Genomic DNA, 25,336 nt, shown 5'->3' with positions numbered 1-25,336 from the left:
CACCGTACACACGAACACATGTTTCATGGCGGCACGTAAATTTAATGACGTGCTTTTGAAACACCTTCCACGTTACGACATCGCAGTCAGAACAGACGACATTACCGAGTCAAAAAAAAAAATTGTAACATGAGGACGCCTCCAGAACTGGCGATGCATTTATCACCGCGGCGATCACGTGACACTGAAGTAGTATCGACCATTCAGGCGAAAAAGTTCGGCGCAATCAGGAAGTACCAAGAAGGTTACAAATAGAACTCTGCGAATGAGCGAACGCACAGAAACGGTGAGAATAATATCGATTCTCCCAACTGTGTAGCTTTATAATACCTTGTGATGGAACCGATTACTTCTTCAGGACGAAAGTCAACTTTCACGACCGCCGAAACGTCTGTAAACGTCTACCACACTACACGGTGTAACAACCCACAGGAAAACAACCTTCAAGGGATCACGTTGTCGATTTATTTAGAACAACTTATATAAGAGGTGCGATCGGAAAGTTTCAAGACTGTGTCAATAGCGGGCGAACCGGATGTAGTACGAGCTTCTGCCGCTAGGGGGTGCGGCCTACATTCATAGTGAATCAGTGTGCCAGCCGGCATCATCGAATTAGCATTTGTTTCTTAGTTACGGGCGTTTTGGTAGTGCATTACACCGACCCTCCTGCGATTTCGGAATGGCGTGTGCATAAAATTTTGCCAAAGACTCGCCAAAACGGCTACGGAAACCTATGAAATGCTAAAGCAAGCATTTGGGGAGTCCGCAAACTTTTGTGTGGCATTCACGTTTTAAAAATGACCGAACCTCTGTCGATGATGACGAGCGTTCTGGACGACCATCTTCGAGCACAACGCCCGAAAATGTTACGAAGATTCGGCAGGCCATTCACGAAGATCGACGTCGTACCATCAACGACTTGTGCGACATTGTTGGGATAGGCTATGGGACCTGTCAGCTGATTTTAAAGGAAGAACTCCACATGCGACGCATCCTGTCTGAGGACCAGAAGCAGAATCGACTTCTCGTTTGTCAGGAGCTCAAAGATCTTGCAAGAACCGACCCCAACTTCCTTTCTAAGCTCCGTGTGACTTCTTCCTCTTCCCAAAGATGAAAATTCAGCTAAAGGGAAGAAGATTTGAGACGATAGAAGAGATTCAGGCAGAATCGCAGATGGTGCTTGACAGGCTGACAAAGAAAGATTTCCAGGGATGCTTCCAGGCTTGGCAGCGGCGCTGGGATCGTTGTGTTCACTCCCAGGGGAACTACTTCGAGGGTGATGGATGAATTTAATACCTGAGATAAGTGTACGGGGTTTTTTTTTTTATATAGGCGCAGTCTTGAAACTTTCCGATCGCACCTCGTATATATAAAGTTTCGTTTGGAAATGCGATGTAGTTCAGGACACCTGTCAATGTTGATTCAGCTGTTACCTTAGAGAAACTTGACACAGAAACTCGTTGACTCGACGATTTCTGAAGTTCATTTCTCTAGTCTAGCTACCGAGTTATGCACTTCAATTTCGCTACACAAAGTTAGGTTAAACACTGGCAGAATAGTGAAAAATACATACTTAACCTTCCACAAGGAGAAGCCGTCTGCTCATTGACATAAGAACCTAATAATCGCCAAACTTTATATTTATTTGTATTTGTAACAAACAGAACAATCATCACGTAAGTACACAGCCAACAAAGGTGGTAACACTGCACGCATTGGGGGAATAAACATCTCTTAGTCGACAATTCGGAAAAGTCCACTTGTTCTGGGAGGTCTTTCGCCCGTCAGCTTTCCACAAAGGCCTCAGATCCGTGGATTTTTGGAAGAATCTGAAGAAGGCGATGCCGGGGCGAGGAGAAAGTGCCTGAACGCACATGTGGCGTGGCAAGGCTTCGCTCGCTATCAGCAATCGTGACTCAGGAAGCGGAAGGCCTGCACGTCGTCAAGGGTGCGACAGCTGATTGTATTCCAAACCATGGCAACAACGCGTGCAGTCAGCCCCGTCTTCGCGCAGTGCGCGGGTCGAAAACTCGCCCGAAAGTTTAAGTAATCCGTCTCTCACACCTCGACATCTCGATAAGCAGTGCAAACGAAACTTTAGTGCGACGCCTGCACAATCGACTTCCTCACGATGCAGAAGAATTACGGTGAGTCTTCGTTTCGTCACGTTCACGACGTACTTTTAACCGATCTACAAACCGTGTACGAAATATTGTCTTTTACTCGCAAAGTAAGAAAAATGCGATATTTTTGCTACGCTTCGAGATCTTATCAAACGAATTTATCTGAACAGCAACAATGAGTTTCTTTTCTTCAAAATATAAAATAATTTTAAAGTAACCTATTTACAATTCCAACCAGTAAGACGTCTTTGATTTGATAAAGTTTCATTGTTGCGATCAAACAACAATGAACCCAGTGGCTCCGAAATTGCATTTCGCGACTTTTCCTACAATAACGTGTGGGACCAGGAAAGTCGGTTTTTACGAGCTCCATCCGGAAGTGTGGGACGGTAGGAATAAATTTAAATGCTACAACACTTCGTAAAAGGTCTGCACGTGCTCTAGGCATCGAGCAAACAAAGGCCGAAACATCTGAATCAACAATGAACACAGTGGAACACGCCGTCAGTTGATTCTAGGTCTCAAGGCCTTCTGAACAAAAACACATTTTTGTTTCTGTAAGCCGTGAACTGACAGGACTCTAGTTGGTCCACATTGAGGTTCTGATGATATCCACAACATCAGAACCTCAATGTGGACCAACTAGAGATTTGTCTTGCAATGGCAAATGATACTTGGTGACTGAGTAAAACAGAGTTAAATACTTGTAACTGCATGTCACAAAGGTGGACGCCAGGATAATTTGGTAGGATTTGAGGTTCTCAAGGCGGTGAGTGCGGTCTTCTGGTTTGCACCCCGACGTTTCAGAGGTCCTTGCTGCCTCGCCCTGATGATGGAGGCAGCAAGGACCTCCGAAACGTCGGTGGACTTCCACCAGATTGCACGACGGTGCAAACCAGAAGACAGAAATCTCTGAGGATGATCGTTTTGACTTCGAAACGCGAATGCTCGCCACTTCATGGACTCAAGCGGAATTAAAACGCACACGTGATAATTATTCACGCATGAATAAAGATGCGCGCGCACGAATGTTTCTCCGCTCTCATTGTTAAGTCGGCAAATTGAGCACACAAGTTGTACAGCCGGCACATAAATATATTATCACAAATTTGCTTAAATTTGACGTTTAGGGTAAAGCGAGGATGACGCAGACAAAGCTCGACGTGGCTCAAATTTCACGCCAGTGACTTGTAACGCAAAACGTTTTTGAGCATTCGAAGTCTCAAGTCTTCGGCTTACTTTAAGACGACGTACGAAGCAGCTTTTAGCAATGGCTTAAATTTTCGCCGTGGCAACAGCGCCACCGGAAATGTTTATGAAATGTCTAACCAGCAATTCTCACTTACTTCCTGAAACACGGATCTGGACTAACAGTGAGCGCAGATAAGAATAATTCTCGCACTGAAATATTAATCAGTTTCGTGTTTCCGCGTGCATTAATTAATGGCCGACTCTTGGATTTAACGAGGCTTCACAACTGCATTGTTACACGGCACTGATTATTGCAAAAGATTAATTACGAAAAGGTCTGATAGGTAGCGTTATCTACCAGTTTTATGGTACTGTTCCAGAATCTTCCCGGAAAACTACTGGAAGTTACAAGTTCTTACTCAGTTACTTGATATCTTGGCCGAGATTCGAACCCAGGACCTCTCGAATACAAAGCGATGTAGCGAGATGCTACGTACTTACATCCATGAATGAATTATGTCAAAATCATTAATTTTCAGTGAATTTACCGATAAAAATATCTGCATGGTCTAGATATTTGACGTCTGTGTTGTTGAAGGCGGTTACCGACGTTTCGGAGAAGGATACTGCCTCCATGTTCAGTGTACGCTGTAAAAGTTCAGTACGTCACGATCTAAACACGTATCGTCATGAAAACCTCACATTATCCGTGTGTTCTTCTTTGTTCCGTGCTCCGGTCTTCGTTAAAGGTTGTTTATTCTGCGCAGTAAAATTCACTCCGTCATCCACATATAAAATGACAGGTCACACGCAAAGTCTCGATCGTGTGTACTCACTAGGCTCTGTATTGGTTTAGAAGATTCCACGTATATTCGTGAATAAAAGACTGTGACACACACGGACAAGCCAAAGACGTCTTTTAAGTGTCGCTGATGAATTAAAATTCCTCCTAAGAAGCTCGCGGCTTCATAACCCAGAAGAACTCAATCCACATTCTGCCGTGGAAAACTTTCTGTATTTATGGGCCAATATTAGTACAAATTTTGTAGATCATTTGAACCCTGACAGATAGAAAATCTTGATAAATTTAACATAAACCGATTCTGACAAGAATGAGAATGAAATCGACGTTACTTTTAGATTTCGTCATGCCACAAACCGGCGGGCTACGTCAAAGCAGCTTACGGTAAAACTTTCTTGAACACATCTTATCTGATTTGCCTGTCAAGTTCCCTGAATGACAAAAAACAACCGACGTTTCAGATGAACACCACGTGTTCCAGCTCCGAACTAGTGCTGCCCGCATGCTGTCGCTTGTGGAATTACCAATAGGACACTTAACTTCAGATTCCAATCACCAGGTTTGTGATTCAGTTTGTCTGATACGTATAAACAACATTGATACAATCTTAATTTTCCAATTCCGGTCTATACTATATTTTATAATATTTATCGCCATTAAATGTATACACTTAATTTAATTTGTTATAATTTACAATCATTACTGTATTAGTTCATTCATATACGTCACAGATCAAACACAAATGGCATATTTGTTATTCCATAATTAAATAGTATTTAAAAATCCAGCCCTTACCGCTAAGAAAACACTACACTTCACCGTTACAAAGATCAACTGGTTAACCCTTTGAAGTCAAAGCTCGTCTAAATATTACGTATTTAAAAATCCAGCCCGTACCGCGAAAAAAACACCACACTTCACCATTACAATTGGTTAACGCTGTTTAAGGAAATGATCGCTGTTTATAATGAGACACGCACTGCGTACGTAATATTTAAGAATTCAGCCCGTACCGCGAAGTAAACACAACTCTTCACCATTACGAAGATCAACTGGTTAACGCTGTTTAAGGAGATAATCGATGTTTACAGGTCCGAAAAATGCAAAGTTCACAGTTAGTGACTGATAAAACAGGTTATACGTGTAGTTAATTACCACAAAGGGTTAATTTCTGTTGCCGATGTTCTAAAAAGCCCTTTTAGAATTATTCTGTCGTATAATTTGTTACCGTCAACTGACATTTTCATTTCGAGTAGCTGTTTCCTGATAATCACAGCGCAAACGACTCTCATAAAATCGAAATAATAAACTGTGGAGATTATATCGATACTCGAACGATATGGTTCCTAGAATGGGGCTGGGACGTGTGTACGCCCTTGAAAGCGTTTAAGCATTAGTTTGTTTTCTGCCCACTTGTGGCAGGTGTCTGTAATTAAAACAGAGCGGCTCCAAATTGACTCCCGTTCCCCCTCTGCTGCAGAGGGAAACACAACATTTCTGGATCCAGCGCGATCCACGACAATCAAACCTTAAAATGTATTTTAATATTATACAATACCGGATAATTAATTACCCGTCAAGAGTGACGGGAAATTTGTACTAAAATACGTTTTACAGCATTTAGTGCAGTCTTACGTATGATCTTATGTATTGAGGTTAGGTTAATTGAAAAATAATTATTTTAAAAAAAAAAATTATCTCCAAAAACCAGGCATTAAAACAACGTATTTTAAGATGATTTATCAGCGCGATCGATTGGGTTAAGAAGAGCAAATGAATAATGAACATTTATTGCAGAATTCTGTCTTCTTTGTTTCACGACTTTAAATTCTTAAGCAAATGTGTTTAAGGTTATGTAACTGGAAACGATGGTCGTCTGCAATGTTACCAACAGACCAAAACATTTATTTATACATTGGACTTATTGATCTGTTTATAATACAGATTCCAGACAATCGGGTCTGAGCAGAAAGGAACAGCAACAGTTTTTATGTACTTCGGTTAAACTTGTAGGCAACAGTCAATGAATATGTTACACTGAAGATAAAGGCATAAGTTTTTATGCTCAATTCCGTTGTTTGCACTGGTCTACCGCAACAATTTTCTCCGCCCCGACTTATCAAACTTACGCGAAGCCTCACGATAAGCGAGTTGGAAACTACACACGGCCATAACCTCAATCCGCATGTAATAAGAACGCGAGACGTTCGAGTACGCGGTTTCTTACAGAGCAACGCAGATCTACACTAACTTTGTACCTTGATTAACTCTTTACAGGTCAATGGTAACCATATACAGGGTGTCCCATAGCTTGAAGGCCGTAGGAGAACGCTGTTATTTGGCAAAAAAAAAATACGGAAAAATGTCGAGACAACAAAGATTTTGAAAATCATTTGTCCGAACAAACAAAAAAGCCGACGACCTGACACTCAGACCCTCCCAGACCCGTCATGTAGCACGCAAAGGAGATTAAAAATGCCCACAAACATTTTGGTTTCAATAGGTGAGGAATACAGACCTCTCCAAAGACATAGGCGTAGATATGATGATAATATTAAGCGGGATATCAGGGGAAACGGAATTCAGGGATTCATATGGCTCATAATAGGGTCTTGCGAGCATTCTGATAATCATTACTGGTTCGTAAATGGCCTGGAATTTCTCGGACAGTTGAGCACTCTCAAGGATCCAGTTCGTGGTGTACACATTTTGAGCTTTGCTGTAATTATGTCTGGAATTAAAAGTGTCCATTCTCGTAAGGCGGGCGTGAATAGACTCAAAATCTCGACATCAGGGCGAGTTTGGCTACTGGTCATGAGAAATCAATACCCCGAAGCTTTCCACTGTGAGCAGAGTGTATTGAACCGCCACTAGAGCGCTCTGCTGACAGTTCGCAAGAGACAGCCATATTGCATGGTGTTGCTCGAAGGAATATTGTAACAGTTAATGAGAATCTGTGTTTCGTGGGATGTGTGTAATGGAGAATTAGATGCGTTGGCAAAGTAACCTGACTCAGGGCATCACTTGTTCGATTCTTGGTTCGTCTATCCGCACAACATAATTTTCTTTTCTGCGCCGAAGGATAAGGTTCGTAACACGATATTATGTAACGCGTTGAAAGTTACACTCTGCCCCCAAATTCTTCGTCTTTCCAGAAAATCTGCGCCGGCCTCGAACGAGATTCGGTAAGCCTGGGCCACCCTTAGCCGTCTAAATTACATACATTATTGTTAAAACCATTTTACTGTCTAGGTTACGTTCTCGTCAGTGTATTTTATAGGAACTGAAAATATTTCTGTTAAATGCACATTTCATTGGGTCCCATAAAGTGCGTACTAAGTGTAACGTGAAATTGGTTCACAGACTCCCTGAAGTAATTCATAACCAAATACAACTTCAAAAACTATAACAATGAGGACTCACGTACAATAATTGTGTATTAAACAAATAAATTTATTTATTTATTTATGCATGTGACTCGTAGATACATGCAAATGGTCGAGAGACACGCAAGACGATGTCAAATGTTGTAATTTATATTAATATTTATTTAAACTATTTGTGGAAATATCTCTCACTGCATATAAGACAGAGGGCATTTTAAAAAAACACCTGCTGAGTAAAATATATGCTCGTGAGAACGGGGAAAAACCGAAGGATTGAGAAAATTACGTAACGAAGAACATCATATCTTGAATTAGGCCAGGACCGCTTCCTTCCACACACTTGCCCATTCATTATTTTCTATTCATCCTTTCTGTCACTAAACTGATTAATCGAAATTATAAAGGACGTCGTTAAACAAATGTTTCATCCACTGCACTCCCCTTCTGCTTCCTGGACGGTGTGGATTACGGGCCACTAACGAACCATTTATTCAAAATGTTTGAAAGATTGAATGACGTCCATTTTTTATAAAGTTACTCTACATTTATTCAGGGCAATATTAAATATGTGAAAGGAAAAATTTATCTGTCTGGGTTGTAGCGCCGTGTAGTCTCGTAGTTTCTAAGGTCCCTGCTGCCTCTATCAGCAGGGCTATGCCTCATCTACCAGACTCAGCACCTTGAGCATAGAATTTGAGCTCCAGACTACAGCAAACCTAACCTAACCTGGCATTTGAAGTTTTCCCACGAACGATCTCCCGCGATTCGGTTCTTGATTCGATCTTAAGTGAATCGACAGATCTTTAGATTAACAGACACCTCAAATCTAAAACTGCATATATTTTTTCCTTATAAAAATAAACAATTTAATTCTCAAATGTCCCATTCTACGTCGTTAGTAATACCGTATACACAACCTTCAATCGTTCCAGTCAAATGACGCTGCTAGTTCACAGCAAGCGTAACCGGTGTGTCACTCCGAACACCTGATGTTCGTTCCTCCACGCCCGCCCTAATCTTTCGTCAGATACTGTCGTTCTGGGTCATCGTGAAACCATTTCTTTTAAATCAAATTTGTATTTTGAACATCTCGCGGTTCATTTTAAATTTCCCGCGTACACTACGCCAACACAAACTTTGTATAACACAGCAGTGCATATTACCTTAGAATTTTAAAGCGAAACATCTCAGCTGTTAGCTTTTAGCTCCGTGTGTCTTTGCATCAATCGCCGTTAAGACACAAATATGCCTCAACCCTTTAAATCCTACTGGTATTTATGTAAATATATGTGCCACCTGTTAATTGTGTGTATATTTCCTATAATTCTTATCATAAACAGCGATTATTTCCTTAAACAGCGTTAAGGAGTCGATCTTTGTAATGGTTAAGTGCGGTGTTTTCTTCGCGGTACGGACTGAATACTTAAATAATATTCAGACGAGCTTCGGCTTCGAAGGGTAAACGAGTTGATCTTTGTAATGGTGAAGTGTAGTGTTTTCTTCGCGGTACGGACTGGATTCTTAAATACGTAATACTCAGACGAGCTTTGGGTTACACGTAATTAAACAAATGGTTGAATGAATATTTCGCTCACCGGTGGAGTTTCGTTCCTGTACGGCGTGTGGCGTCTGCTGTACTGTCCAGCAGCCGGCCCCGCTGACTTCACATTTGACCCTCGACGCACTGACAGCACTAGACTGAACGTCGAGTACGTAAACAGTAGCACATCCACCACCTCGGAGTACGCGTACGTGTGTTTCTCCAGTGAAGTTCTTGGGTTTTCACATTTCCCATGGGCGTTGATGTAAACTTACAGCAGATAAAATTGGAGTCGCATTACGTTCCGCGCACTTCGTCACATACAAACTACACGCAGGCTCATTCCAGAAAGGCTTTTGCGGTCTTATTAAATAGTTTTATTTTGATCACTGCTGCTCTGTGACATGTCCACGAGGCGAAGCGGATTTTTCCAAGGCGTGAAACTCAGAGATATTTAACACGCAGTTAAATCTTGCGTCTCTCTGTAAAGGAAACAAAGGAAAGTTGAAAGTTGTATCTTAATTAAACCATGCGCCGAAGGGCACTGTTCTTACAATAACACATATTATTACCATCTACACAACTTATTTTCAGAGATTAATTACTTTTGGCATTAATAGCTACATGTTTCGACATTACTGTGCCATCTTCGGGCAATACTACTGTTGCTTAAGTAATATAATGTGCCAACTCTTAATTCATATAAAGTATTTCGAATGGAATAACTTACATTTCCATTCAACAGCACCGGCAAACTAATAGAAAGGAAATTTTACAGGTAATCACATGTGCCCAAAGAAACAAATGGTAACAGAAGACATCAGTATTACAAAAATGTAACAAGACACATGGCATCAGAGAGGCAGACCGATAGATGAACCCAACGCTTGTAATCAGTACTAGTAGTGTCAAATTGCGGTTTTATATGCATATTCCAACAGAACGTAAAAGTACTACACATTTAATCATTTGTAAATAGTCGCGTAACATATAATTCTATAAAAAAATAATCCTATTTGTATAAGGTTACACAAAAACGTTGATACGTAAAAAAACACACAATTATACACAACTTAATTAAATATTAGCTCAGATGAGCCTCATCGCCCTCATGATGTAGGCAGAAAGATCTCCGAAACGTCGGTAAACTCAAATCCTACATCGCAACTCTTTTCACAAGAGCCCGCCTTTGGTCGGTCGCTGTCCAGCGTCAGATAAGCCAACGCTCACGCCAGAGCGCAGAATGTGTGCGGGCGTCAAGATGGCGTACTCTACGAGCGGAAGTTTCTTCCTTCTCAAACATTTTTTGTTTCGTACCGAAATCGGTACGTCCTCTTGGTGAAGAACCGACAAAAGATAGCAAATTTCGGGACAAGCGGATTGCTTATCGGTGACAAGGTCATACGAACGAAAATAAAAGGATTCGAAGGAATATACTACCTCCATCTTCAGGGCTAAATTTAGCATTGAAGATGGAGGAACAATATCGACATCTTAGCGCCACCGTTAAGAACATGGAATCTCATCTAACCGCAATTATCAGTCGTGGTTTCTTTTCCACTGTCCAACAGATGGCAGCGGGACAAGATCAGAAATGGCAGAAGGACGCCGCGGACCAGAACTTCGACTACATGTTCAAGTTGTTGATAATTGGCAACAGCAGCGTCGGGAAGACGTCGTTCCTCTTCCGGTACGCCGATGACTCCTTCACGTCGGCTTTCGTCTCCACTGTTGGCATCGACTTCAAGGTCAAGACAGTTTTCCGACATGACAAAAGAGTCAAGCTGCAGATATGGGTACGTATCACCTCAATTCTACGTAGTGTTCAAGACAAAACATTCACTGGCCCCGTCCTCTAGTAATTCGCACAGTTTTACTGCAGAGGAGTCTTCAGAATTAGCCCCAAAATTTCAACCCCACTCCAAAATGTCCGTCCATACTCAGAAGCAGGCAGAGTCTCCAGGCTTTGAAATTAAAGATTGTTCGTATCCGACAATCTGTAACAAAAATGCAGCATTGCGGTAATGACAATTTCCCCTTTCCAGCCAGAAAACTCCTTCGTGAGGAAAGAAAATAAAAGTTTCCTGAAAATAATGTATCTCTTCCCGAACTCAAGAACCAACGATCTTCAGGAGCTATTCCTGTGATAATTCCAGAAATACAGCAGGGATCAACTCTCGTTGTTAAGCCTACTTGGTACGCCGTAAATGTAACCATGGAAACAGCTGCAACCCACACTCAAGTTTTCCCCGGCCATTGATAAAAGAACGAACTTCCAGTGCTATTAATAAGTTCAGAGACAGACACAAGCCACTCGCCGAGATTCATTCATCTTCTCGCTTTTGAACCTCGGCGTATCTTAACGGCATCGGACCATCAGCTGGAGCCAATTGGCGGTCGGGTCTTCTTGATTAACTCATTTTCACTGAAAAGGTTGTTCAGACATGGTCCGAAATCTTAAAGTTCAGGGAGTGAAATGATCAAATGACAAACGAAGTCTGGTGAACGGGGTGGCCACGACCAATCCAACCATTTCCACGCCATCGACTGAACCACTGAGTGAGTTGTAGACCGAAATGAGGTGCAGAGCCGTCGAGTACGTATTCTGACGAGTTTGAGCTAATAAATGTTTAACAAACTGAAGAATTTCTGTACTCTCTGTCGGAAGTTCAACATGGATTTAAACTCACTAAATAATTACAGAGTCAGAGACTGAATGTCCTCTCTCCCCAGGACACCGCTGGACAAGAGAGGTACCGCACCATCACTACAGCCTACTACCGGGGTGCCATGGGCTTCATACTTATGTACGACATCACCAATGAGGAATCCTTTAACAGCGTGCAAGATTGGTGAGTACCAACTTAGCCCGCAAGAGAAATTTCAGTCATTCCTTGTCGCTGCTTGAGGTGGCTGAGGAATGTTGCTATATTATTCTATAATAAGTTAGCAGGAATGAGAATAAAAATACACGTACGATGTAAATTGTTTTGTTGAACACAGCAAAGTCCTTGAAGCTTCGAACAGAACTCTGCAGTTAATGGACGGCCCAACCATTCGTAAGCCACGAAGCACCCCAGAAGGAGGTTATAGTTGGGAGGTTCCTTATTCTTTCTCGTATTCAGTACTCTCTTTGGAGTGTTCAGTGTTCCACCGATCCCACAAAGTTCTAGTACGCAATAAACACGCTGAAGGAAACCTCTCTCGGAACACGTCCCTTGAACCTCGTTGTAACGGAACAGAGGATTTAAAGCTCCGTGCAGGAGCAACGCATCACCAGCTGGAAAACACGTGAGCTCTGACATGCGAAAATAAATGTTTTATTTCTCATTTTAGCGATTAATAAACGACGTTTCTGGACCTCGAGCTTTCACGGCTGCATTTCAACGTACAACCTCGGCTTTTGGGGGTGAGCTGCAATGAATGTTGAAAATTATGTAACGTTTCAACAAACATTGCAGTTGCCATTCTCAGGAGGCCGTTATCCGACTGAAGATGACCGCCACCAATCAGCAGCGTCAAATGCAACTCTCCACCTGTTGTCCGCTCTACATATTTTTTTAAAAAAAAAAAGCCCAGTCATCAAATATTCACCCTGAGGATGGCAACTGCGATGTTTACGAAAATGGCAGAGAATTTTCAACATTCAGTGTGGCTCATCTGACGTGTTTCATCATCAAAATTACTCTGGAAGTTGGTACTTAAGCATCGTCTGGTGATTTTAATTTCGATTTCGATTCATATCAGATTAATACAAACCCCTTCCTTACACAAAACTCAAAATGTTATCACAGTTTCCTGAAAAATGTGTACACGACATAGAACGTGGGTCCTTAAGATTTACAACTTTAATTTTATAAACTTCTTATACGTCAGCGCGCCGTGGCTCGATTCAGTTGCGAATAGAAACTTACGACTGCATACGAGAAAGGTTTAAAATTGCAACGAATTAGTACACTTCGGACTGTTGAACATTTTGCAGGGTGACCCAGATAAAAACGTACTCGTGGGACAACGCACAAGTGATCCTGGTAGGGAACAAATGCGACATGGAGGACGAACGGGTCATCAGCTACGAACGAGGAAAGCAACTCGCAGAGCAGCTTGGAATCGAGTTCTTCGAGACTTCGGCCAAGGAGAACATTAACGTTAAGGTAATTCTCCGCCCGATGAGATCACAGGCGCTCGTAAAGGCAGGTCTGAAGGCGGCCTGCTGCCTCCATCATAAGGGTAATCCGTAAGCCACGCACAGAAGAAAAGTACGAATGATAGAAAGAGGGAAAAGAGAATAAGGGAAAGGAAACAAAAAATATAGCAAGAAAGTTGGGAGAGGTAGTAAGGAACGGCTTAGTCGTCACCCTGACGATGGAGGCAGCATCCATCTGTAAATTATCGGCAAACTTCTACCAGACCACGTGATGCTGCGACCCAAAAGATGGTCGTATTCAGTCTTCGGTCTTAGTTGAAGGGTTTTACTGTACCGATTTTGTGAACTAATCATTTCTTGTTTTGTTCTACAACTGAAGAAAATCTCATCGTCGCACACGCGAGCCAATAAAAATGCACGTAATGTTGCTTGCAGGCAGTATTTGAGCGACTGGTCGACATCATATGCGACAAGATGTCAGAGAGTCTAGACTCAGACCCCAACCTCATGAACGCTGGGTCCAAGGGAACTCGACTCACCGAGCAACCGGCGGGGCCTCAGAACGGCAGCTGCAATTGCTAACCACCTCTCGGCAACCACTTCAGCAACTCGACGACAAAGCCATGATAAGTTTCGACGTGTCCAATTTTTGCCAGATGCAACGATAATGTTGGCAAAGTCAATACAGAATGGATTTCAACGTATATTATTTTGTAGTATTTCGTACTGCTGCTAAGAATCTATGTACGGCTGCGAGATTCGAGACGACCGGAGCGAGACTAAAGTTACCTGTAAGATATTGGCTAAATCCCTTGGTGGCCTTGGTACTAAAAATGCTATGCACCCACAATTAAGCAGTTTATAAATTCAGTATGATTTTTTTCAAAAAAAAAAAATTAATTATAGTAAAAATGTGGACATACTGCGCTGTTAGATGAATGATTAGGAAAATGTATCTGTGACGTATATTCATGTATGTTCCACACACACACACACACTCTCTATTGTTCTGCCTGTAGCAGCTTCTTCAGTCAGCCTTGAATTAATTTCTGTGTGTGAGACTGTACAATTAGGAGATTCATTTCCGTCATAATAAGTATTTTTCACACTTTTAGATATTCAGTTTAGCGATGAAACCGAGATCTCTGTTCACTCTGTAAGATAATTTAGCCGTGATCTTATAGTTTTCTGTAGACTGGCAAAGCGAGACAACTCCCATTTAAGCTGACGAGTCACGTGATATTTCGTCGGTCAGAAACCACGATCTGTTGCAATCAGAGTTCTCGTTGCTATTAGCAAAGCAACAGAGCTGTGAATTTCGTGTTAGTCTGAAAGAATGACTTCATTAACTTTGTGGATAATGAGAAATTTGTAGGAACTCGTACTAGTTAAATCTTCTCCTGTACCTTGAGTCTCAAAGTGGCTGGAACCCTCAGAATGCATATGAAGCCACCCACTGACAACAGACAGGATATTTCTTAAAATCTAAACTGATCACTATACGTCGCGTTTCGAAAATCGTAAATTATTCGTAATATTACAAGTACATGTCGAAGTTTAAAATGTTTGCGTAATTTCTTCATGAACTATTCATTAATGGATAATTTTCTGTGATATGTTAGGATGTTGCAATAAGAGTCTGCACTCAAATTGCGCGTGTGATCTCGTATGGACCACGACTTTCATGAAATATTAGCTACACTTACTTCCGTTCTGACGATTTGAAAAGAACGTAATCCTCTGTTTCATCTGCCTCGTCTTCAATCTCAAAAAAAGAGGAACCTCTTTAGCATTTAGGGGGTTACATTTACAACTGAAAATTTACATCTTTTCATTCTTGCCTATCAGTTAAAAATATATTTTTATTTTTAATAGTAATTTGTTTTCTCACTTACAACTTGAATTCTAACCTAATAACAACGTTTTCCTTTCATAATTAAATTCTTGTATAAACTTTTTCGTGCATTTATTAACGTAACTTACATTCTAAAATTGGATTTGGCTACCCGACAGAAACAGACGTGGACGTTGGTTTTTGTAAATATTCAGTGCCCTTAAATGCATGAAACATATTTTGTATCTTGAGTATTGAAGTTGAAGAAAATTCAAATTTCGCGCTTTGTCTGTCGTAGTAACAAAACCGAGGGAGGCTGTCGTATGGACCCAGAAACTGACCGCTGTCACAGAGGTGTGGTTAATTAAGTTACTGCCGGTGGGTGCTCTCCTACGCTGCGCTGTGGAATGTGTACATAATGAATGAATCTGTGTTATTTTGTGTACATTACATAACCTCAATTTAACTTCCCCCCAAAACAATGCATGTTTTCTATATGTTGACGCCTTGATGAATCATGAAAGCTTCGGTAAAAAGTGTCGCTCCGCTGTTGGGCGGATTAGACGGCAGACACTGATTTCGGAATGAACTGTTCTGGGGCATTGCGGTGGGAGCGTTAACGTAAACACGTGGAGGACTGAAGACGTGGTTTCAAAGAGTAACATCACTTAGTTCTTGAGGAATTGGAATATGTCATTACCCCTAATTCTTATTCGTTAGAAGTCAATTATCACAAGCAAATTACTGTATAAACTCGCTCTTTCCCTCTTTTCAAATGTATATATCGAAATTTATGATAAGTGATCTTTAACTGCAGTGATACATGATTAAGAAGCATGCTGCTAGAATAAGTGAACTAAACATTACCTCCCTGATAAGTCCGACATTATTTTTAATCTTCATTGACCATGGTTCACATCTTATGCACACTCCAGTTGGCACCCCTGCAGTATGGGGATTTTAATTTTATTTTTAATTTGCTTCAAATTTAATTGCGAACAATTGTAAGATATTTCTTCTGGGACAACTGCAATTATTTTCAATGGCTGTTTTCAAAAAGAAATATTTAAATTAAGATGGGTTGTAGCGCCATGTAGTCTGGTAGACCACACTGCATGGCGCTACAACCTAGATGACAGCCATCTTCATACTCACAGCGATAAGAACCTCAAATCCTAATTATTTAGATGCCAACATTTTGCTACATTGCCGCAGATTATAAGTCATTATGAAGTGGATTTGCAGTTAAACCTCGTTGAAAACAACGTAAAATCCAAAATACTGCTAACGTTGTAGAAGAATCTTCCTTGTAATTGAAATTGTGATTTTATAAAGGAAGTTATAATCAAATGTAATCATTAAAACTGCAATCTACAAGTGACTTAGCTCATGAGCATGTTTCTGGTAATTTTTTAAATTATTTAAATAACTTTTCTTGTCTCTTGTTGAGGGGACTATACTTTCATAATTACATCAATCAATTCTCTTCTACTCCATAATCCTAACCTATAAACGCCTTGCGGCAACCGGGGCGCACACCCTCGTGTTATGAGGCTGCCAGTGACAAACTCCACAGTTCGGCTGCTGAAGCACATGTAAACCATGACACATGGATAATAAATGTTAATACCGAACAATTATTAAAATATGAATATTTCAAGATAAATCTCTCTATCCGTGTCAATTTAATGAAGTAGCACTTCAATTGTGCAGTACCCAAACATTAAATTCATTTGGCCCATTTAAAAATTATGAATAATCCCTGTGTATACGCCATGGAGACGAATCATGATACAGAGTAGTAAACGCCGACATGATCGGACTCTAGGGCACAAGGGATAGTTCACGCTGCCTACGAGCAAAAGTAGATTTCTCGTGGTTTCTTTATGTAAAAGTAGAATATAAAATTCTAAAGGTCTCAAATAACATATTTCAGATGATTATAAATATGTCAGTGTAAAACGTCTTAACATCTGCATTTGAGGCTTTGCTTATGTCAATTATAGGAACCAAGCCTTTAATTAATAAGAATATACTGTAATATCTCCATTCAAATATTGTGGCCCAGTTTGGCACATATTTGGGTCAAGATGGCATTAAAAAAAAAAGGTTCACTCGTGATTATTACGCTGATATTTTTCTCAGATATTACATTTCCAGGCACAGAGATCTGATGTATTGAGAAAAACAGATTATCTGAATGGGAACTTCACACAGAAATCTAGCGTCTTTAACGAGAAAAGAAAAATTGATAAGATTTTAAAAACAACTGATGTTGTTTTTCTGGGTTCTGATGCCAACATTTTTGAGAAACATACTGTCTCTGTCTTCAAGGTTGAAGATGGTTATGAGTCTACATGGTACAAGACCCCAGAATAACATTATCCTCACTGCCATGAAACCTCAAATCTTTAAGAACTCTTGTATGTTTTCGTGCCTTTGGGACTGGAAAACGTAGGCCTAGCTCAAATACATATATCACATAAAAATACAGAAGCAAAATGTAATATGTCTTCAGCTTTCTGATAATGAGGATCACTTGTTCAGGAAGTTTTATATGAAGTAAAATTCAAAAACAGACACAATGTAATTGCAATGCATACAGAGATCAGATTAGTTAATTTAAATATCCTTTTTGAGTACAGCCATGGACGGCATTAATCATTCGGATTTTGTACGCTGAAACATATTAAGTATTAAGCACGGGCAAACTTAGAGCACAACGGCAGAGGTACTTCCGACATACAAGCGACGGGCTGTTGTAACTATCTCTTGTTGCACGAAAGACGAAGGCTCGCGACAAAAATAATTTTTCAAGTGACGGCCAGTGTCCATATTTCTTTGTTCAGAGTAAATATGCACTCGCCATTACAGGGGATTACCACAATAAAGTAACAATCACAGTTATGTTGGACCTCCATTGTCTGTAAATTCTGATACATAAAAATAATGTTTTGCATGTTGGCTCTACTCCCTTCCCTGACAGATGCCATTTGAGTTGCTTATTTCAGAGCTTAGCTGCCACCCTTTAAACACACTAAACACAAAACAAGTCAATCTGATAGGAGCAGAACCATCTCCCATTTTGTCCGACATTATTTTTATGTCAGGAATTGATAAGTATCTAAAAGATTTACATACTAATTTTATGTTTTATGCATACCTGGCAAAATGTACCATGTGTTCAATAATAAGAAACAGGGTTTGAATCATCATAGTTCAGTCTTGTAAGATAAACTGCAGTATTACCAGTGTTTCCGCCCCACAAAACATCTGCATAATTTTAGTATTTGAATGTAAGGATTATCTTAAAATGACACATTTACTTTAAGTGACAACTTAGAAGAAAAGACTATCCCAAATTGGGTAATCATGGGACGTTCAGTCATAACAAGACACGGTCTGAAAGTAAAATAAGTTTGTTGGAAAACAATATTAAAAAATAAAAATAACTCGCAGGGTTGCACATTTAAAATAATGATCTCTCTCGATATTTTTATCTTTGTTGTATCTGTCTTATATTGTTACGAAAGCCAAGTACCAAAATAAGAATTTGCTGCCTACTTCTGTTCACTTCTTCATTTATCTGTAAGTGTAAGTTAAGGAACGCTCGATTTTAGTTTATTTTATTAGCAAATAATCTGTCAGATTCAAACGTTCTTCCAGGTATAAATTAAAAATCATTAAATGTAAAACTCAGGATACTGGATTCATGTCGCATTCTTCAAAACACAAGATTTACAGAATTATTGATAGTAAATTCTTCAGAATCTACCGGAATACACTAGACTTTGGGACAAACGTTTTATTAATGCGCATAACACGACTTTGGACGTAACACTCCGTTAAAAGTATGACATTCATAATTTTCCATGGTGCTTTGCTTAAATTCAATTATGATATGTTTACCCCATTACACTTTTGTAATATGATGCAGATCAAACTGGATCATTTCTAAACACGGCCGATATACGACACGAAACTAATTTATGTGTAACTGCATGTTTCTGGAGTACTGTTATATGCACTTCCAGGAACTGTCAAGTATAAGCAAAGCTTGAACAACAAATTTGCTCCGAAGCACATGCGTTTATCCACGACTGTTACGTGACTAAAAGAAAATAATTCTGAGAAAGTATTCTGGACATTGGTATAGATATTTTGGAAGTCATAAGAGCTGATATTTTATGTTCTAAAGCAATGAGTGCTGCTTTATTTTTGTGACACTTTGTAACACTACAGAAAGCTGAAAGCACGTCGTCTGGTGTCACTACTTAAATGTGTACCATAAATGACTCTCATGCAATATCTGCACATAGGGCAATGGATGTTGATTAAATCAAAGATAAAATGTTAATTAGACATTAACACTTCCGGTATCTATGCATACATTCAGAATTAAATTATTGGTTCTCTTACATATTCAATCCTTCATGTAAAAGGAGTTATTACTGTATAAATAAATCTAAATTATGGTTGAAGATAATTGTAGTAAAGGTGTGGAGTTTGTTAGGTGAAAAATGCATTATATAATGTAAGGTGTATTAAAAATGTATACCACAATGTGAAAGATGTGTATTTAAAATGTCACGAGTCAATGAAATTAGGTTTTGTATATGAAGATGCAGCATAATGTGATTCAGATAATTGCAGTTACTACTGGGAACTACAAACTGGAATAAAAATGTTTGTGGATTTGAATTAATACAGAAGTGAGAGGATCGTATGTATAAAACAGCTTTCAAGGAATAAATAACATAAATGGAAATAAAAAAGAAATAATCAGCAGCAATGAGGAAGCAAGCAATTCTTCTCCAAAATTACAATCACCCAAAGAAAGTAAAGTTTGCTTTTGGGAATGCCCAACTGTTAAAATGCTTCTGAATCACTGTTCCTAGATTTCATACAAAGTCAAAACATATCCACGTTGGCAACTGTAATTCAAGATAGTGATATTTAAAAACTTCATAAAGACAGCAATGGCCAAAATTCTACTTGACAAAGATAATTATACAAACATGAACTTTCACCTGGAAATACACTACAAAAAAAGGCAATAAAAACTTGAATATGTACCGACACTTCAGCCGGTACTCAGAAGGGTGATGTAATTGTAAAAGCTATAGAAATGAATTCAACAGGAAGTCACTTCAAACCTCGGATGGGCTAGGTTAGGTTATCCTCACTGAGGTTTCCCTTACTCTGTTGAGGCAAATGTTGGGTTTGAAGCCGTAAATAGTCCATAACTGCCTCCTTCCAAACCTTAACCTACAAACTCACTCATGATCAACTTCCCGTTTTATTCTATATACATACCTGAAACAATGTCAATAAATAACGTAAAACGCGGCAAGTCAGCTCCACTTGAAAGTTGCTGTACACATATTTACAGATCTAAAATTCGACAGTTCTGTTTCATATTTCAACTCCAATGGCATGCTGAAAACCTCAAACACACAGTGGAACCTCTTTTAACTAACTTACATGGGGGGAACCGTACGTCTGATAAGCCGATACGTCGAATACGCGAGGGGAAGCCATTTTATTAATTTATCACTTTACAATACAATAATATAACAAACTATTCACACTACTACACAGTTTTTCACCACACGATTTTCGTTGACTAAAAACGCGTTGGCGGGAAAGTATCTCGTACCGCGCGGTTTCATTTTACTGACGGTAGAAACGATCGGAATTCGACTGGTTAATGCGGGAGTCGGATAATCGAGGGTCGATTACCAGACCTTTTACTGTATATATGTAATGAGACATTTAATAATCTACAATCAAATTTAAAAATTGTATGAAACTATGTGGCCATTGCTTTCAATTGTCATATCTAATAAAACAAAGTAAGGTGTGCATCCTATACATAATTTTTAGTTAATTTTAAATATGCCTGTAAGACGAACACAAAATAATTCTGAGTTTTCAGCCACATCAAAAACACATAGTTGAGTTTTCACTATGCAACTGTGTGACAGCATTTTGAAAAAAATTGTCATACATAATTATTTGTTACATTTTCAACTATCAAAACAAGTAGGAAATGCTTATGATACATGCATAAGCACTATAATCACATAATACTGAATCATATTAATACCACCTAAGTTTATTGACTGTAATCCATAGCACGGTTTCAATAAAACAAAACGGATCTGGCCAGTCTCAGTTTGTACATCATGACGCTGACCACAGAGAACAATACAAGGCAGACAGCATAATCCATTCTCGTAAAATCCTTTAAAAAATATGCCATTAATATTTCAGAGAAAGTCAGCTTGTTGCATAACAGTGAACATAATGGGCCTAAAATCCTGTACGCTGTTATTACATAAAATGCGGGGACCACGGCATGTCAGTGCAATTAAAAGAAACATTACAGATCAGTTGTTCTATTGTTTACTGAAAAAAGTCAATGACAAAGAAAATGAACAAGCCGCTTATGTACAGAACCAAGAAGAGGAACTAAAAACAAAACACTAGCGAGTAATGTAAAAAAGTATCATAACCTAACTGTGGTGAGCGATGTTAGATTTTGTGTGAATAAAACAAAAATTATAAAGGAACAATGTGTATGTTAATAAGTTTAAAGAATTATTTAGACAGACTATGTATAGGCAAAATCAGGCCCCTCTGCAGGCAATATTGTAAAAGAATATAAAGAATCCAGTAGACCAAAGTCCTTCATAATTCAGAATCATGTACCAACGAAAAGATACAAGATGATAATGTACGAATACATCATTGTATCTCAGAAGGAAAATAATATTAGATTATAAATCCATTAAAATCTGGTGGGAGTTTTGAAACTTGAAGAGAACTGTAAAATAAAAAAGAATTATTCTATAAATTATTGTATATTGTAAATAGCCAGAATGTATGTATGTCTGAATACAGCTGTTTTATTTATTGTCGATAACTCCTGCAAAACTGCTGTTTATATTCTTACAAATGTGTAATGAGTAACCCTACAATGTGTTACTTAGATATCAGCAACTAGAAAAAATCTTTTCTACTGTCGTAAATTCAATATCATGTCTGATTTGAACAATGTATCACACAATACATTTCAAATTGTCTGCACTCTACACAGAAGATGTGCAATACAGAATGCTCTTCCACACATCTCAGTGTACTTAAGGTTCAGATAGATAAATGGAAAGGGACGCTTTAAAAATTTAATTTTTCTTGTAATAATAAAATAATGTACATGTATTGTAATACATTTCTTCACTCGACCGATCTGTTACTGGAACATTGAGAGAAATCACTTCTGCTAAATGGTTTTTCTCATCATGAAATAGCAAAAATACCTTGGCAATTCTTTCTTGTTCATTACCAATAAAATATTTGCATGTGCATCAATATCTCCAGGTGTTAAAATTTCATGTAATATTATGCATGTCCTCAAAGCAAAGTCTGAAAATCTCCACTTGACACAGCTTGTGCGCAATGTGACAGCAACGTCACAGAGGGAAGCTGACGAAAAATAATTATTAACTCTTTCACTGTTTAGCCCTAGTTGGTACAAAATGTCTTGGCTGCATAAATAAATTCAAAAATACTTTTTTTATTTAATTTTACTTTTTAGGCTACTTATCATCCTTAAATTCACCCTGAGATTCAGAACTTAGTAACTTTCTGCAACCTGTTTAACCCTTTGAAGCCAAAGCTCATCTAAATGTTACTTAAGAATTCAGTCCGTACCACAAAGAAAACACAAAACTTCTCCATTACAAAGATAAATTGGAGAACTTTTTAAGAAAATAATTGCTGTTTGCTCTGAGAATGTTACAAAACCCAAAAATACATTCTGAGGGAAAAATGCAGATTTCTTGATCATCAGAGCATGTGGTACACATAATTCTCAAATTCTCTTTCATAAATCCAATTTTCAATCTTTCCACTAGATAAAACCGAGACCGAATTCTATTCGCCTCCCATCCTCACCAACAATCTCTCTGTGATCCATCTTAACGCTGTATTCTGTCAAATTTAAATCACAGCAACGTACAGACAGACAGTTTACTTCCTGAGATTCGTCTTAGCACGTGAATAAATGAGAGAAGCCGCCTTACTTCGTTTTAGACGACCTGAAACCATCCCATTTCTTTTACGTCTGTGACGCGCGTGTCAGTCTGATACACGACGAGCGAAAATTAAATTATGCATAAATGGTCCTGCTGCCTTTCTTTCTCCCCATCATGAACAGCTTACATAACCCACGTGCCACAGGAAATAATGATGCAGTTAACTGCGTGAACAGGCCTGCCAATATTCAGAAACAGCCAGCGTAATTAATTTTCTCGTGGCAGATGTAATAATTCATATAAAAACTGACTGATTCATTTGCATATTCTAGCACGACAATAATATTAACAATTTTTTTAAGCTCACAGTCTATAACCTCTATTACGTCCTCTCCAGCCAAACTAAGTGCTTTAGCAGGAAAGCAAAATTATTATATACCGGAGAAAATTATAAACCCAACAGTTGTTGACTATTTAACGTACATCTTTTCTTTTCCTAGTAGTCGTATAAATGTCTTGTACAACAAAGAAAAACTGGACAAACTCTGAGGAGAAAGCAGCTCTGGCCAACTTTAACAGAAGAGTCATATTTTGTAACAAATGCTGACGTTCAGCAGTATAAAATACGACAACGGGATGGTAATAGATGGTGAGGATATGGAAGGAACCTGGTATATTTCCCAGCAATCACATCAAGGGATTTAGACTGAAAATTTGGTAAGATGTGCAAGATTTGAACTGGGTACCTCCTGACCGTGACATCCACTACACCATTACGTTAAATGAGAAATTTATATGAAATTCAAGTTAATGGGTAAGGATAACGTATCTAGTGACTTCTGCATTATTATAACACTGTAGAAAGCAAAATTAAAATCTTGCAAACTAGTATATTATTGGGAAGAGGACACCGTAAACTAAGTTGTGTACAGCACGTTCCGTGTTTTTGCGTATTTTATTTTCGACAACTCCAGAGTGTATTAAGCACACACCGACCTCAGTTTCCCTCATCAGCCCAGTGAACGTGTCGACTGTTATCAAAACCATTAAAGTCGTCCTCCAGTTTGTGTTGCATGCTGCTACTGTCGTCATCTCTCCTCCTCTTGTACCTTTCTCGAACCACAAAGTAGCAGCCAACGAGTATTAAGAATTGCAGAAGGAGCCATGCGATTACAAGGCCAATTATAGCTCCAAAGTATACACAGACTGAACCTGGTGCATCTGCAAAACACAACACACAAAGTACTTTTTCACTTACTGGTACGTTAAACCTGGACCTTTATTATCCGCAGTATTTATTATCACACTTACTGTTTCAGTTACTTAGAGGAACAATGAATCAGCATTTTACTAAACAGATTCAAAACCACAATCTTACCTTCAATTCCAATTATAATTTTGCCATTCGCTTCGGAAGCTGCTAAAAGTGAGCTTGGAAGCAACTGTGGACTGTAAACAGCGAGCGCCGTCTGCAGGGGCATTTCTTCGTACAGCGTGGCGTTGGTGGCGATTTCTCTTCTGCGTCGACCATAAGCAACGATTCCATTCCCACAGTCTGTCTAAATAAAACAGACGAAATTATAAGATGAAAAAACTGAGAAGAACAATTTTACTGCAATCTGTTTCATCTTGTGCCGTCTTTTCCCTCCCCCACTACAGCATTCCATTTTACATTAATCGGACTAATAATGATGCAGTGATGATGAATTATGAGTACTGGGTAACAGATGCTCGTAATACAAAACCTGTTGTTAGAAATGTGTCAACTTACTGGAGGGCATGTTCCTGGACAGAACAGCACCATGACGCTGAAGCGAACGAGAAGCGAACGAGGAAATTTAAACGCTCGGAAGTTCGCCACAAGAGACTTGGAATTAGGACCAGCCTTGCTGAAAGCTGGAAAGGTAAGAGGATCAGGAGGACAGCCCTTATCATTCAGCAGCAGAATTGAATCACTTCCATCTTTGCTGGTTGCTACTAGATGACCTGCCATGATGTCGAATGGACCTAAAACACAAACAAATTCAGAGGCAAGTTTTAAAATCGCTGCATGCGGAAGACAATTAGTATCTTGAAGGTGTCTTCAATGGCCAGATATCTGAATAAAGTTAGTCCATCCTAGTAAAGAACTTCATTACAAATTCATCCAGTCTGAACCTAAACGGAGTTAATTTTCAAAACGGCTACTTTTATTTATGCAGTCACAATGACATCTATCATAAAATATCACTGCCATTATGCAAGATATTTTGTACATCACTAGTCTGTTAGAAG

At 39.2% G+C, this 25,336-nt stretch overlaps 3 protein-coding genes across 14 annotated transcripts in view; 1 reads left to right on the top strand and 2 right to left on the bottom strand.

Annotated features, from left to right (window-relative positions):
- The window catches only part of Stacl (SH3 and cysteine-rich domain-containing protein), a 146,720-nt gene extending 137,215 nt beyond the window's left edge, over positions 1-9,505 (bottom strand). Inside the window, exon 1 of the mRNA XM_087359458.1 lies at positions 9,098-9,505. The gene's annotated coding sequence lies outside the window, so the exon portion shown is untranslated. The remainder of the gene's footprint in view (positions 1-9,097) is intronic.
- Rab3 (RAS oncogene family member Rab3) overlaps positions 1-22,399 on the top strand; it is a 26,357-nt gene extending 3,958 nt beyond the window's left edge. Inside the window, exons 1-6 of one of the 5 annotated variants that reach the window (XM_087359478.1) lie at positions 1,901-2,147; positions 4,578-4,675; positions 10,614-10,838; positions 11,776-11,894; positions 13,025-13,196; positions 13,625-22,399. In XM_087359478.1, coding sequence (XP_087215604.1) covers positions 2,132-2,147; positions 4,578-4,675; positions 10,614-10,838; positions 11,776-11,894; positions 13,025-13,196; positions 13,625-13,771 — 777 coding nt within the window. In that variant the 5' untranslated portion in view covers positions 1,901-2,131 and the 3' untranslated portion in view covers positions 13,772-22,399. Of the gene's footprint in view, positions 1-1,900; positions 2,148-4,577; positions 4,676-7,002; positions 7,204-10,613; positions 10,839-11,775; positions 11,895-13,024; positions 13,197-13,624 lie in introns of those variants that run through there. The other 4 variants (XM_087359479.1, XM_087359481.1, XM_087359482.1 and 1 more) reach the window with 4 other exon arrangements.
- Positions 22,197-25,336, bottom strand: part of LOC110827621 (uncharacterized) — a 16,733-nt gene continuing 13,593 nt past the window's right edge. For all 8 annotated transcript variants that reach the window (XM_022059493.2, XM_087359464.1, XM_022059746.2 and 5 more), the window contains 3 exons: positions 24,834-25,069; positions 24,441-24,621; positions 22,197-24,283 (listed from right to left, as the gene is read on the bottom strand). In XM_022059493.2, coding sequence (XP_021915185.1) covers positions 24,060-24,283; positions 24,441-24,621; positions 24,834-25,069 — 641 coding nt within the window. In that variant the 3' untranslated portion in view covers positions 22,197-24,059. The remainder of the gene's footprint in view (positions 24,284-24,440; positions 24,622-24,833; positions 25,070-25,336) is intronic.

The sequence above is a fragment of the Zootermopsis nevadensis genome, unplaced genomic scaffold (assembly GCF_977971745.1).
Source record: "Zootermopsis nevadensis isolate Lab colony 2312 unplaced genomic scaffold, Znev_1.0 Znev_ptg000031l, whole genome shotgun sequence".
In the NCBI taxonomy this organism is placed as follows: Eukaryota; Metazoa; Arthropoda; class Insecta; order Blattodea; family Termopsidae; genus Zootermopsis; species Zootermopsis nevadensis.
The sequence above is the reverse complement of the archived record's forward strand: the minus strand, read 5'-3'. Positions and strand labels throughout refer to the sequence as shown.